General features: G+C 39.9%; 1 protein-coding gene across 3 annotated transcripts in view; it reads right to left on the reverse strand.

Annotated features, from left to right (window-relative positions):
• DISC1 (DISC1 scaffold protein) overlaps nt 1-16,658 on the reverse strand; it is a 176,890-nt gene that overhangs the window by 137,940 nt on the left and 22,292 nt on the right. For all 3 annotated transcript variants that reach the window (XM_060753819.2, XM_067465294.1, XM_067465299.1), the window contains 2 exons: nt 14,904-15,898; nt 11,711-11,780 (listed from right to left, as the gene is read on the reverse strand). In XM_060753819.2, the coding sequence (XP_060609802.2) occupies nt 11,711-11,780; nt 14,904-15,898 (1,065 nt within the window). The remainder of the gene's footprint in view (nt 1-11,710; nt 11,781-14,903; nt 15,899-16,658) is intronic.

The raw sequence follows: 16,658 nt of genomic DNA on the forward strand, positions 1-16,658 counted from the left end.
ATTCTCTTTCCCAGTTCAAACCACTGCTATCCTCAACAGCAGAAATGTCTTCCCTTGAAGCCGGCCTACATACACATATGTATTTCCAGGGAAAAAGTGTCTCTGCCTGTTGACTAGTCAAAATTAAGTCAAAGCATCTAATGCAACTTTGCAATAGCTTCCTGTAGGTCATGTCATGTCTAGCCATTCTGTAACAATCAATACAATATATCTAAAAGATAGCTTCTCTTTGTATCAACCTGTCGCTATATTTTCAATTTCAGGGAATGCTTTTCTGAAAGTACCCTTGGGTCCATTATATGAGAACAAAGGAGAGTTCTTTCTGTTATGAAACAAAGCCATATATAGAATAGCTTTCAGGGTGGGTATATTTAGTTTGAAAACATAGCAAAGTGAAATTATAGCCATTTTCAAATACCCAAAGAGCTATCATGTCCTGTGTTTTAACCCAATAAGCTGTGGTGGTGTAATGGGTTAAACCCTTGTGCCGGCAGTACTGCTGACCTGAAGTTTGGTTGCTGACCTGAAGGTTGCCAGTTCAAATCCGCAAGACGGGGTGAGCTCCCATATATCCGCTCTAGCTTGGAGGGACATGCCAAAAAATAACTATTAACAGGTTCCTATCCAAAACTTTGGAACCTATATTTCACAAGTAGTACATGCAACAATATCACATCTTTCCAAACAATGAAAAACAGCTTCAGGAGACTGTGATTTTGTGAGGAATGGAGGAGCACTAAATTATTTCCCTGCCAGTTGATTTTCTAATCAAAATATCCCCAAAACCTAGCCTTGCTTGCCCCATCTTGAGTTCCAGATGCATGTTTCCCAGCAGGAAGAAGGCAACATACAAGAGGAATTCAGAACAGAAAAACAAACAGTGGGAAAATAATTCAACAAACCTCCATATTCCTGGGACTCCAGGAGGGGAAAGCAACTTGGGGGAGCAATTTTGAACAGAGGAAATCAGCTAGCACGGAAGTGATTAAATACTTCTTTCTCACCTCCCCTTTTGTCTCTGCTCAAAAATCACAGCATCTGGTCCCAGGTGATTTTTGTTTCAAAACCACAGGGGCTTCATCATGCATATTTGCTTGAATAGGCAAATTAGAGAGCTCTAAATAAAGGTTTGTTAGATGGAGAAAGAAATAATTAAGAGAACTGTGTATGCCTTCAAGGTTTTTAAGGGGTTTTTTTGCATTCAGTTAATTTCTCAAGTTAATAGCTTTGTTCAAGGAGAAGTATTCTTGGCCAAAGGTTTCATGAATCTTGTTTAAGACAGATCAAATTCCATTACAAGAAAGAGCTTCAGATTCTGCAAAATCTGCTAAATATTTTCTGTAATAGTTGAAAAAAATGCATCAGACACTTGGAAAAGTCAATAAAGAAACAAAGGATCAAGCAATATTCATCAGACCACCTGCCTTCTTTTGGAATTAATAAGTTATATATTTTAATAAATTATTTATTTTACAATGTGGTCTTTATAAGTATATGTTCTTTATAATTGAGTTCATAAATATTAACTGGATCAGCAGACAATAGAAAATCTTAATTTTAATGAATTATCCTGGAAGCTATAGATGATCCATCTTTGAAGCATATGATCAAAAGGGACTAACTTAAAGAAATCTGAAAAACAGAAATGATTTCCCCAAAACCTTGCATCAGAGACGCTGAAATATTTTTATTTAAATATGTTTTATCTATTTCCCACGTTTCTAGCAGCACAGTAGTCAAGGTGGCTATGAGATGAAATGGTCGTATATCTGAAGCAGCGATGGAGTAAAGGTAGAGATACTACACAATGTTGGAGCTATGCAAGAAAAGCAAAACTGGGGTAGCATTCATCGCTTCAGCTTAAGATGTTGTTTTGTTTCATTGCTTCTTGGGGGCACTTTGAGTTTTTTTCAATCCTGTTTCATTGGATAATTTTGATTTGTAAAGTTACAATGTCCACCTCTATCTATTATCTTCTCATGTAAAATGGGTGGGTGAATTTTCAATGAAATTGGATAATACATATGAGATCACTTGCATCAAAACATAAACTATGTAAAATACACAACCTTATCTGGGGAGGGGCTTTGGAGGGGTACCTCAATTTTCATTAGATTTTCACCAAATTTGGAAAGTAATGTGGTCTGAATTAAACTAAAATATACAAATCAAACTTACTGCCTGTTAGTAACCACATCACATGTAAACTGAATGGATTTTGACAACATTTGGAGAAAATGTTTGGGATGGTTCAACCTAACATATAGGCTATAGGATTCATTTAGGATGTCCTGGAAGCAAATACTAATTTTCATTCAGACACTGTTCAAGGGTTTGATGGTTATTTGGGAGAATTATGTTGTCTTAAGGTCAACTGATTATGATTCCCAACCTGACAAAGATTTGAGCACCCAAAAGGTGACATTCATCTTGCAGAGTAAATAAAACTTAACAATAATTAATGATAGTCATTTCTCTCAAGCAATGCAGCAGCCTAGATGTAGAAATAAACAATTTTGGGCTATAATTCCTACATGTTTGATATAGTCTTTGCTTTCTACTATACATCCTTTCACATCCACATATTGCAAGAAACCATAATATAAAGGGAAGGATATTAGAGACAAAGATGAATTACTTTGGCCACATAATGAGAAGACAGGAAATCTTGGAGAAGATAATGACACTGGGGAAAATGGAAAGAAAAAGGAAGAGGGGCAAACCAAGGGCAAGATGGATGGATGTTATCCTTGAAGTGACTGACTTGACTTTGAAGGGACTGGGGGTGGTCACAGCTGACAGGGAGCTCTGGCGTGGGTTGGTCCATGAGGTCAGGAAGAGTCGGAAGCGACTGAACGAATAAACAACAAAAATAATTTTAAAGCAGCACTTAGTATGTTTGTGACTTCCAAAAATCCTCCAAAAATTGTATAGAAACTTTCAAGTTGTCACAAAAATAGAAACTATGCTTTCCAACTATTTCTCAAACATAGCCTACTTAAATAATAAAGGGGGAATGGAATCTTAGCAGTGAGTTTCACCTGAGAGCTGTCAAAATCTGTCATGAATAATGAGCCATGACAACACTCCAATATCCTTGGACAAGAGAAGATTTCACCCTTCTATGCGGTAAATTTTTTTATCACTTTCCCATATCATTTCGACCTGCTACAGAAACATATGGTAATGTGGCCATCAAGAGGATATAGTGAGTAAATACAAATGAGATGTTTCATTACATTTCATCATACTATCTATAAATTGGATAATACATCCTAACACCTAATATATGATACATTTAAAATTAAAGTAAGCAGCAGAAAAAATTCTTCTAATATGAACTTGACCATGTATGCCACAGGGTAAAAACGTTTGCATCTTTAAAATGTCTGATATGCAGAAAAATATGTGTCACATTCACATTATGCAAAACCTGGGAAAAGATTTGGAGTGGTTGTGCAAATTAGCTATAATGACATCCTGAACATGTGATGTTTGTTTTGCTGTCTGTACCCCTGTTCAGAAGATTTCACCTCACTTTATGTCCCTGTGATAACTGGACTGTGAACATTTTGGCTTGTTGTGGAAACAAAGATTAAAATTAAACAAGCTTCAGTGGAGACACCTTTTCCCCATGATAACTCTTCCAAGAGTGAATTTCCCTTCCAAAGGGTTAATTTCTCTCACTTCCTGTGATCGCACCCCTATTCCTAACTATGAATCTTTTGTAAGTTGGATGTTTGTAACTCCGGGACTAACTGAGCTAAACTGGAAATCTCAGGATTCCATGGGATGTTGCCATAGCAATTAAAGTGGAATCATAGTGCTATAATTGCATAGCATGAATGCGCTCCTGGATTGAAGTTATTTCATGACCAATTAATATATATCACAGCAACACAAGCCTGGACAATCTTTATCAACATTTTTAGCCTGGAAGAAGATAGCTATATAGATATATTTTGTAGATAGATAGATAGATAGATAGATAGATAGATAGATACGTAGATAGATACGTAGATAGACAGATAAAACTCTACTGTTACACAGGAACATGTAAACTCACTGGATGACCTTGGGCAAGTCACATTCTCTCTCTCATATTCTTTCTCTCTCTCTCTCTCTCTCTCTCTCTCTATATATATATATATATATATATATATATATATATATATGGCAGTGAAAATTCTGGAGCACTGCTGTTTTTTTTAGGCACTGACAAAATCTATGTTTTCCCAACTTATCAGAGATAACAGGTTACTCTAACAACTGAAAAAATTGCCTAGCATGGTTGTATACCACAAGAGGAGATTGTACTCTAAAGGGTTTTTGGCTCTTCTCTGAAAGGTCATGCTTTTCTAAAAAGTTATGATCTCCAAAAGGTGTTTTTCCAAGAGGTTATGAATGTAATTCCCACCCCACCCCCACCCCCAAAAAAAGTTGGAGAAGCAATCCTTTGAGATTGTTGGAAATTGTGAGAGATAGTGGTGGAACTGTCAAGCAGAGTAATCTATTGATAAGACAGAAGCTACATAAGAACCAGCTCTCCCCCCCCCCCCCGCACATGCATGTACACACACACACACACACATGGTCTAACAGAGAAAAGAAATTGTATTCTTGGCAAAACATAACATTACTTAAGATATTTGTCTATAACAGCTAATAAGTAATCTTCATGTTGGCAAGCTTCCTCTTTGCTTGATTTTGCTACATTCACTTTCTTCCTGCATTATTCTAACCAGTAGCCATTTTCCTCATCACTCTTTCTTTAAGGACCTCATCATAAAGCCGTGGTGAAGCATCCTACTTTGCCAGGCTTCTGGGGAGGAAAGAAGGAGCAGCGGGGTGAACCTGTCACTCTGCATGCAGCTCCCTCTTGGCAACACTTTCTCTATCACAGGAGTCCTCAAACTAAGACCCGAGGGCCGAATATGGCCCTCCAAGGTCATTTACCCAGCCCTCACTCAGAATCAACCTAAGCCTGAAATGACTTGAAAGCACCACCAACAACAACAACAAACATCTTATCTCATCAGCCAAAAGCAGGCCCACACTTCCCATTGAAATACTAATAAGTTTATATTTGTTAAAATCGTTCTTCATTTTAGTTATTGTATTGTTTTTAAGTGGGGTTGTTTGTGTTTTTTTTTTATTTTGTTTTTTTTTTTTTTGCACTACAAATAATATACGTGCAGTGTGCATAGGAATTCATTCATGTTTTTTTTCAAATTATAATCTGGCCCTCCAACAGTTTGAGGGGTTGTGACCTGGCCCTCTGTTTAAAAAGTTTGAGGACCCCTGCTCTATCACATAGGGAAAGTGTTGCCATTACGGGAAGGCCCCGTGCTGGCTCCATTGGATGTAGCACAACACAGGAAGCCTCCTGTTTTGCCAGGGAAGTGTCCAACAATGATTTCACTATGGTTAGGGGGCAATGGCCTATGCTGGAAGTCACACAATGTTGTGTGATGTCTGGCGTTGGCCCCTGTCCCCCAGATTGGGTGAAAGCGCTCTAGGGATGAGGCTGTTAAACACATTTCTGCAATAGCAAAAGAGCTTGCCAACAAGGTAGATGTTTTTGTGGCAGTAGGATATATTGCTCCCTGTCATATTCAAATAGAGGAAGCCTTTGTAGATTTTTGCAATGCAATGCATTCCAGAACTTTGGCCAAACAGAATCAATATCAGTCCATAGTTCAATCAATACATAGTAGTAGTACAAATCTAGCTAGGCTGCCGAAAAAGCTTTCCTAAGCAGGATATGTCATAATATCATTCTTATATAGCTCAAGCAATTGATGTCACCAAACAAATCTGCCCCATGGTGCACATAAATTTATCAGAAGTTTATCTACATTTCTGAGGAGCTAGCCCAAAACACATCAGTTACAATTAATTAATTAATCATTCATCACCTTGCGTTCATATTTCCAGTATATGTTAGTAATAGCAAATGGTCAGAATATAAATATCTGGGGTGTTGTGTGGTTTCTGGGCTGTATGGCCATGTTCTAGCCGCCTTTTCACCTGACATTTCGCCTGCATCTGTGGCTGGCATCTTCAGAGGATCTCTATTTACTTTGCCAAGTGTAATAGAGACAAGAATGGGAGCGAGGGAGAAAAGAAATTAAACACATTACCTTTGCTACAGAATAAATTTGCTAGATATGCCATCATAAACCCAAGAATAAATATAACCTTGCCTAGAGGGAAATATCACCTCAGATCCATAATAATGAAAGAGTACCTTTATTTGTCCAGGGAAATAGATATGATGCCACTGAGATCCCCATCTACTAATTAGAACAGTGGATGCGGGTCCATCAAAATACCTGTTTTTATGAATCAGAAATTCTAAGCATACTATCTACTATCTCACATACATATGATTCTGCAAAAACCTTTCTTAGAAAGGTAAATGATTGTTCAGCCTCTTCAAACACAAATACAAGCATCTTTAGCAGTCAGGCAATAACGAAAGGGTTTTGCTGGTGTCAGTCTTGTTAACGCCATTTTAATTGTTCAATTTTAATTCGTTCATCTTCCTTGCTCAAGAAAGTCATACTAAGATAAGTGACCTTGTACCTTTGGGAGACAATGAATGTGTGCATTCTGATTAGAGAAGTATCCAAATGCAAGAAAGTTCAATATTCAATCTGACGGGATTATCTGGGGAATGGAGACCAGATAACTGGGGGGAAAGAGAGTTTGACTACCTGATGTACATCACATACAAGAAATTAGCACCTATATCTAGGCAAGAATTACTCTCCATAATATCACTAAAATAAATAGAGCTTAACTTAAGGCACCATAAATCCTAACTATTCAATTCTTGTAGAAATTACTTCTCATACAGAGAATAAAAAAGAACTCAGGCTTATTATTAAGAGGAGCTCTGGAATCATTTCAAAAATGACATTGGATTCATCAGACTGATAGAGTAATAATAATTATAGCAAAACAACTAATTATCCTAATTCAGGAAATCATAAAATATTCCACTAATACATTCATCTTTTCATTCGGCATGAACCTCATTCCCTAACCAAATATTGAAACAGCAGTCTCTAGTTTCTGTAATTAATTACACTAAGGCAGCAATCATGTCCACTCAAACCTAGGAGTAAATTTCATTTAACTCCGTGGAACTCACTTTTGAATAGATAAATTTCTCTATAAATTAGCAGAATGCTCTTGCATAATATACTTACATAACCCATTGATCAAACAGAACCTTTTTTTGCTAATTACATGCTGTCAGGTATTTTGCTGAAAGTGTGGCAAGGACAAGGACAACACAACAGGTCTGATCGCATTGCCTTACTTATGTCACTAGGCACATCCACAAGACAGATGATGATGGGCTTCCAAACACACAAATTGTTTATCTGCAAATGTGAACATTTTGTGTTACAAGTAACAAATTCCTCTAAAATGTTTTCCTCTGGGAGGTTATGAGACATAGCAGTATTACTTTTGCAAAATAACTGCCAGTAACAATGTAATTTTAGTGCAACAAGTAACGTCTACACATTATACCTAAAATCTTGCTCTCTGAGGATTTTGCCTGTGTGTATTTGGGTGTATGTGCATGTGTGTGTGTGTGTGTGTGTGTGTGTGTGTGTGTGTGTTTAAGCAACATGCCAGTAATATGTTATTAATGCAATCCTCTTCAAATGTCAAGTTATGGAAATGAGCAAAAAATGGAGGTTTAAAATACATACAGACACACTCTTCAAAGGCAACATTCCAAGCTCTGGAGTCTTTATAAAATCTATATAATTCTAAATAAATGAAAAGGGTGAAATTGTTTCAATCCACGATGGAGCAAGTCTCCAAAAATGCAAGTCATCTATCAGATAAGCCTGTGCTCTGAAAGGTCAGCCACTGAATTTGTTCCTGAGATTGGAAACATCTTTATTGGCCTATAGTTAGCTTATGTTTCCTCTGGGAACACATTTTGGGACCAAGTATCAATATAACCACATTAGTGTCAACTACATCTTGCTTCCTTCAGCTGTGGCTAAGCATAGGACCACTTCACCCTAAGCATAAGAGAAGCCTTGCACAGGGTGACAACATATCCGGGTATCCCCTGGGCATCATCTCTGCAGACAGCCAATTTCCTCACATCAAAAGAGACTTGCAGTTATCTCAAGTTGCTTCTGACACAATAAAAAAAATCTAGACAGGGTAATAATTCAGAAAAATTGATTGAGGTTTTTCATAAGGAGAAAGGTGGAGGGACAGAACACATAAACTCTGCCAGATAGTTACAAGCTGCCTGTTCCCCATGCCCAGTCTATGGTCTGTCCTTCAGCATTTCATAGCATGGAAGACATCCTACTCCATAAAAGCCCCTCCTTTAACAGAGCCACATACTATTCCATCCACAGTTGTAAGCACAAAGGGAGATGAAGAAACTAAATAGAATAACTTAATTAGATGCATACACATTATGTCTTACATGTAAGATGTTACACAACAGACCAAGTGCTTCAGGGCAGATCTAGACAGCCCCTTTATTGTGGAAACTTCCGCAATAGAAAGGGGGCTGTCCAGACAATGTTCTGGACAATCTCAAATTAATTCACCACAAACCAAGAAAATCCTGGTTTGTGGCAAATTAATTTGATAGTCGGTTTATTCCGGACCTTCTTAGAAGGCACGGAATAAAACTACTACTTCTGGTGTCTGGACTGCAGTCCAGACACCATTCCTAGATCGGCAGCCAGATTACTAACTGGAGCAAGTTACAGGGAGCAGTCAATCCCCCTGTTTAAACAGCTCCACTGGTTGCCAACAAGTCTCCAGTCCCAATTCAAGGTGCAGGTGATTACCTACAAAGCCCTAAACGGTTCGAGACCTGCCTATGTTCGCAATCGCATCTTCCCCTATGAGTCAACATGAGCCCCAAGATCATCTGGGGAGGCCCTCCTCTCACTTCCACCCCCGTCTCAGGCACGGTTGGTGGGGACAAGGGAGAGGGCCTTCTCAGTGGTGCCCCCCCCCCCCTGGCTCTGGAACGCTCTTCCTAAAGAGATCAGACTGTCACCTACCCTGTCCTCCTTCCGCAAGAAAGCATGTGTGCCATTGTGCCTTCGATTAGGCAATTCCAAAGAATTGGCCCTTTAATACGCTTTAGCATGGCCCTCCGCTCTACAATCCAGACATTATAAAGCCCAAGGACATTACTCACCCATTACTGCCACTGAATTTTGCACTTGTTGTTGTTGTTGTTGTTGTTGTTATTATTATTATTATTATTTTCCGAGCTAAATTTGCCCGGAAAACTGTGGTAATCCCAACCCTCTCCCCAAAAGCCCCAAACCCCCTCTTTTAAAAATAAAAGTACTTACCAGTGTCTATTGGAGAGCTGCCGCAGCTCTCCTGGCAAGTAAAAATGTCACGCTAGGAGAAAGGAGGGAGAGGGGGATAGAGTCAATTTTGGGGAGGGGGATAGAGTATCCAGGTGTTCTCTCAGGCCAGTCCCAGAAGAACATCTAGATGCCCATCCCAAAAAGTGTGTGTTTTCGGGGGGGGGGCGGTGGACAGGGCCCCCTGAACATTTTTCAAACATGGATACTCCTGAGATAAAGCCCTGTCTGGAAGGGCCCTCAGCCATATGCAGTGGAATCATGTAATAACATCAGGGCTGGTGCTTTGCAAGGAACATTAGTAAAGAAAAAACAGGATGTTCATTCTCTATTGTATAATATACTCACCTAGGCTCATAATGATGGTGAGCGCTTTTATGTCTCTCCATTTAAAGGCCTTCCTAAATATGCTTCAATTTGTTCCCTTTGTTGTTGAGAGACCTGCTAGTTCCATTTCCTCCCTGACCCAACACATGACCTGTTCTTCACACCTACTGTCTTTAAAGTTAAGTAGGTATTTTACAAAGAAGTCAGGAAACAAGTAGTCTTTCCATACTTCACCTAGTTTAGAAACTTAACTTCCCACCAGGTGTAATTTTTCTATTTTCACCTAAACTACAAAGTAGTTTCTGCAAAGAGAACTGAAACTGATATGACAGCAAAGGGAAAGGAAGGTCAGGATTTTAATTCTTCTTGCTGTTTTTAGCTTTCAACATCATAAGCTTTCCCTTGAGATGAACACTGTGGGTTTCATAAAAGTTCTTGGGAAGACTGTTCATATGACAAAAAATAATAAAAAGCAGTCCCACAAACTTGTCTTAGAGATGGGAAGTGAGACCGAGAAGTAGGTCACACAGTAAAAAGTTAGGATGAAATAACTGGGGAATGTGAGTTTATTTAGATGTTTGATTATAACTCCCATCAACTTTTGCCAGCATAGCCAATGGCAGAGAATGAAGGCATCCACTAACATTGAAAGGATCACATTTCCGCCACTGAATTAAATTTTTTATATGAGATCTTGAAACGTAACAGCAGAACATGAACATACTTATCACTCTTGAAGACCCAGATGAAAGTGCAAAGAGAGATCTGGAAATTGCATAGTTTCCACTAAAACTGACATGTTTAATAGGTATACAGTTGAAGTGATCTTTAGAAACAGGACAGGCTCCTTAGCACAAGGATCAACAGAACAGATGAATGAGTAAAGATGCTAGAGAAAGCACAGCACGAGAATGACTTCAGACAAGCCTTTGGCCCTGCACTGTGTGGCATTGCAGTTTGAGCATTGGACTGTGACTCTGGAGACTAGAGTTTGAATGTATACTTGGCTATGAAAACACACTGGGTAACCTTGGGCATGGCACACACTCTCAGCCACAGAGGACAGCAAATGCAAACCCCCTTTGAACAAATCTTGTCAAGAAACTACATGATAGGTTCAACTTAGAGTCATCCTAAATTGGAAATTACTTGAAATACACAACAAAAATAAAACCACATTTTATTCCTGTCTTAGAGTAATATCCCAGTTTCACCCACAAGGATACAATGAAAAATCTGGGAAGCAAAAGAAAGGATGGGAAATCTATTTTTTTTAACTTCCCACCCTTCGGCTGTCTGAATGATGTGTTTTGATGAAAGATCCTGATGAGAAACTAGTCAAAATCCATGTTATCCCCAGTGTGTGCCCTTAAAGATCTGCAAATGAACAGATTTCAGATTAGCACTGCTTTCACAAATCCCTTAATCCTGTATCAGACTTTAGTTCTGATTGCAACTTTACATAGTGACTGCAAAAAGAAGAGAAAAGAAAAGCTTGCCTTTTGCTGCATTGCTTATCTAATTTACTTAATGGAGATTGGTTGTTCCCAAACCATGTAGGGGTCAACTATATGTTATATACATGTAGTTCCAAAGCTACTTTAAAATAAAGAACAGCCGTTTCAGAAGAGCAGAATCTAGAGTACAGAAGTGACAAGCAAAAGAAGGATAAATCTCCTCTCTCCAAATGGATTTTCTTCCATTAAAAAAGGAAAAGGTCAAGGCTCCACTCCATATTTGCATGTCATGTGTGATTAGCCTTATGTAGCAAGGCATAACATGGTTTTTCCAAATATTATTATTTTTCTTTTGGATTCAAATGGCTCAGCAAGGGAGGCCTCAGAAAAGCCATTCCCACTCTCTCTGTAATCTACCTCATAAGATTTCGAAGAGGTGAAAGTTTATTATACTCTCACCCTGAGACCCCATGTAGAGGCACAAGTGGTAACTGAGAGTTATAGGAGCAAGCAAAAATACTTCTGTAGTGAAAAAAGACTCACCTTTCTCATAATCATCCTCAGCTACTGCTTTCTCCTGAAGTGTTTGGAGTTTTCTTATTGAGGATTTTACCTGCATTGATTAAAAGAATTATGTGCATCTATCTGTAGTTTTGAATATTTACAATATATTTTTTCATATATGCGAATATGTCAATTTCAACATGCTTTACTCAGGCTATTCATGTCATTGACAATGCTTGAGTGACAAAGTTATGTGTGACAAAGTATAATCATATGAAAATGTGAAATCATCAAGACAACGCAACCTTTTTCTTCTGAGTTTTTCATTCATCAACCAATCAAAATGCTGAATAGCAAAGGTATGATTAGGGAAGGCGTATGGACAAAACTACAAAGAAAGGCATGAGGAAAAGTCTACCATAGGGTCAGGAATAGGCATGCAGAAAGTGTGACCTGCAGTCTATATGCAGCTCCTGGGAACTCCACTTGTGCTTCCTCCACTAAGTTTTCAAAATCAACCAAAATCCTCAGACTCCCCTGCAAATTATTTATTGCCAAAACACTGTGAAAAAGCTCAACACAAAATATAGCTTTTGGGCTCTGCTGCAAGAGGGACCCTGGCGTCTGAGTGTTGCCATCCAGCTTTGCTGCCAGCTCAGCCCTGGGCTTACCCACAAGGAGACCTGCAGCCACACCCTCATTCCAGCCAGCTGACCCAGCAGCCTCCAAGGAGAGAACATAAAAGGTCTGACCTAGAGGCCTGGAAGAGCTTTGTTGGGCTCTGCTGCAAAAAGGGACCCTGGGGCCTAAGCATTGCCATCCAGCTTTGCTGCCAGCTCAGCCCTGGGCTTACCCATGAGAAGACCTGCAGTCACACCCTCATTCCAGCCAGCTGACCCAGCAGGGAGAGAACATGGCCCCTGCAACCTTGCTGCGCTGCTACTTTAATGGCCGTGCCACCCATTACCCGGCTGCCGGAACACCTGTGAGGGGGGGAGCCTCCATGGCCACGCTGTCCATCATTTCGACATTGGAACACCTGTGCGGGTGCTCGTTTTCGGGGTTCCCTTGCCTCTCCTGTTGCTTCTGACCACTTATTCCATCAGCCCACCTTGGCTGGGATTGAATGTTTACTTTTAAGCTTTTTTTGTATTTATATTTGAATTATTATGTCATGTTTATTATTGTATGCTTGAATAGATATGTTAATTGTTTAAATTGATATGTTATGTTTATTATTATATGTGTAATGCGGCATTGTATGCCATGGATTGTAAGCCGCCCTGAGTCCCCCACTGGGGTGAGAATCATAGAATCATAGAATCATAGAATCAAAGAGTTGGAAGAGACCTCATGGGCCATCCAGTCCAACCCCCTGCCAAGAAGCAGGAATATTGCATTCAAATCACCCCTGTCAAATGGCCATCCAGCCTCTGCTTAAAAGCTTCCAAAGAAGGAGCCTCCACCACACTCCGGGGCAGAGAGTTCCACTGCTGAACGGCTCTCACAGTCAGGAAGTTCTTCCTAATGTTCAGATGGAATCTCCTCTCTTGTAGTTTGAAGCCATTGTTCCGCATCCTAGTCTCCAAGGAAGCAGAAAACAAGCTTGCTCCCTCCTCCCTGTGGCTTCCTCTCACATATTTATACATGGCTATCATATCTCCTCTCAGCCTTCTCTTCTTCAGGCTAAACATGCCCAGTTCCCTAAGCCGCTCCTCATAGGGCTTGTTCTCCAGACCCTTGATCATTTTAGTCGCCCTCCTCTGGACACATTCCAGCTTGTCAATATCTCTCTTGAATTGTGGTGCCCAGAATTGGACACAATATTCCAGATGTGGTCTAACCAAAGCAGAATAGAGGGGTAGCATTACTTCCTTAGATCTAGACACTATGCTCCTATTGATGCATGCCAAAATCCCATTGGCTTTTTTTGCCGCCACATCACATTGTTGGCTCATGTTTAACTTGTTGTCCACGAGGACTCCAAGATCTTTTTCACACGTACTGCTCTCGAGCCAGGCGTCCCCCATTCTGTATCTTTGCATTTCATTTTTTCTGCCAAAGTGGAGTATCTTGCATTTGTCACTGTTGAACTTCATTTTGTTAGTTTTGGCCCATCTCTCTAATCTGTCAAGATCGTTTTGAATTCTGCTCCTGTCCTCTGGACTATTGGCTATCCCTCCCAATTTGGTGTCGTCTGCAAACTTGATGATCATGCCTTCTAGCCCTTCATCTAAGTCATTAATAAAGATGTTGAACAGGACCAGGCCCAGGACGGAACCCTGCGGCACTCCGCTCGTCACTTCTTTCCAAGATGAAGAGGAAGCATTAGTGAGCACTCTCTGGGTATAAATGTAGAATAATAATAATAATGATGATGATGATGATGGTTGGTTGGATCCCCTTGGCTCCCACTACTGCTGAATACACACCAAAAGGTACCCAAATACAGGACCTCGTCACATCAAAATCCTAATCTGTGGGGCAGCAGGAGAAACCATTGCCCCACATCCCGCATCACCTGCATTGCCCCTTACCTCATCCCATGGGGATAAACATTGCAGCCCAGCTTCCTCCTGTTCTTCTCTATGGAACATGGAAAGCCTCCTGTGTTCCCAGGGAAGTGTCTAAAACATGCTGCCAGGGCACTTCCTCTATGCAGCCCACCAGTAATTGCCTTTTGTTGTGTGATAGCATCCAGCTGGCTCCGTGGAGGAAGCATCCTGGCAGCGTGCTAGGACGTGAAATTCTCTCCATGTGATGAGGTGGACAGTGGCATTTCAGACACTACTGAGAACCACAGTGATGTGATAGCACTTTCATATACTATGGCAGTGGCAATCTGGTTGACGGCAGGGTAGAACAACCTTTGGTCCATTTTCGATTGCTCCACTTGACCTGGAGTCCATGTTCTAGTTGCAGAAAGGGAGTGCTAACAACAGAAAACTAGATCTTAAATCCAATTGCTCATTCCACATAATCAACAGAACCTTGGTACAGCAACTTTTCTGTAAGTTTCATAGGTTCAATGGGCATGCTCTTGTTGGGATAAACAACTGGATTCAGGCTGAATCTGAGATGGCTAAGGAAGTAATAGTGAGTAGCTATTTATTAGTTACAAAGAGAAATGCCATAAAATGTGCTACCACAATTATTTATTATCGTGCCCTACAATCAATGAGTTGATTCATTACATTTAACAACATAAAATAGTTCTGAAGAAAGCACCAACCTTTAATATATTACGGTTGCCCACTAAGCACTCTTGCAGCACTGGTTCATATTTCTTCATTAGAGCATCCCAGCAATGATCACTTCCAGTGTTACTACTTTCATAGCCTGAGGTCACAGAAGAACCAGCAGATGCTTCACCCAAGGAATCGGTAGAACAGCAAAATCCCACATTTGCATGCAAAAGCGAGGGGCTCTCACAATTCTGCAATGTATTCTCTGCAGTCTCTTCCAGACCCTTGTAGTTTTCACCACACATATTATTTGACAAAGTGCTCCGTTCTTTTTCTGGAGTTTTTTTACCCTTTTCAAGAACATGCAAATTAACATGTTCAGCTTTTTCTGCTCCACATGTTTGTTGAACCTCTTTAGATTCACCACAGTGTGATGGGTATCCAATGCCATTTGTTTCAGAAGACAAGTTTAATAATGACAGTTGTATGAAGCTAAAATTTGAATTAAAATGATCTCGAGAACTGGAAGAGTTACAGATGATGTCCTTGTTTTCAGAAGCCTTGTAATGGTCCACTTCTTTATGACCTAATGCATGCATTATTTCTTGCTCTTGTAATCCACCATGATGAGTCACCTCTAGCAAATTGGTTTGCTGTACACATGAGCTGTATGAAGGGAAGGTGTCTCCTTGACAAATAGCAAATGCAGGGCAAACAGATATGGTTTGCTTATTAGTCTGTTGAACTTCAAGGTCAGCTACTATATTTCTAGACACTCCTGTTGCCACACTAAGGGAAACTGGGACCCTATTCATGCATTCATTGCAATGGAACAATCTCAACTCTGTGTTGCATTGCCCCTGCTGAGAGCAGTTCTTAGGACTTCTGCAGTGTTTTCTGTCTTGATGTTGAAGTTCCTTCAGGCTCAATGGCTCACAGTCACAAGAAGGCTGGAGTTCTGCCTGTGTTTCTGTTCTTGTGTGTCCCTCTAGCCTCTTTGCCACCTTCTTTTTCTTGAAAGAGCCAACAGGCATTGAACAATCTAAAATACAGAAAGACAACATGATCACAAAAAGATTTTACACAAGAAGAGAGCAGCCTGTGGAACAAATGAGTGACTCTTGAGTAACAGACTCCTGTTGAAAAGCAGAAACAAAGGGCCCTTCTATACTACATTGGGCCCCTTTCGCACAGCTGAATAAAATCCCACATTATCTGCTTTGAACTGGAATATAGGGCAGTATGGAATCAGATAACCCAGGTCAAAGCAGATATTGTGGGATTTTCTGCCTTGATATTCTGGGTTATATGACTGTGTGGAAGGACCCATGTATTTGCTTTGAATTGGATTATCTGATTCTGCACTGTCATATAATCAACTTCAAAGCAGATAATCTGATTTTATACAACCATGTAGAAGGGACCTAAGGCCCCTTCTACACTGCCAGATACTCCAGATTATCAAAGCGAAAAATCCACATTATCTCATTTAAACTGGATTATCTTAGTCTACACTGCCATATAATCCAGTTCAACGCAGATAATGTGGATTTCATAAACTGTGTAGAAGGGCCCTAAGTTAATAGCTATTGGAACAAGTTCATAAGGCCCATGTACTGTCCTGTTGCATTCAACAAAAACTTTATGTGTGTTCCCCTGATGGACTGCACCATATCATGGATTCTTCTACCTTTCCTTTCTGTTTACACTTTATTTATCAAGTGTAAATGGATTTGAATATATGCATATTAAAACTTTTTTTTCTTTAAGCAAAAGCTGGAATTTAAATAGAACACAGTAGC

Source organism: Anolis sagrei, chromosome 1, assembly GCF_037176765.1.
Source record: "Anolis sagrei isolate rAnoSag1 chromosome 1, rAnoSag1.mat, whole genome shotgun sequence".
Taxonomy (NCBI): domain Eukaryota; kingdom Metazoa; phylum Chordata; class Lepidosauria; order Squamata; family Dactyloidae; genus Anolis; species Anolis sagrei.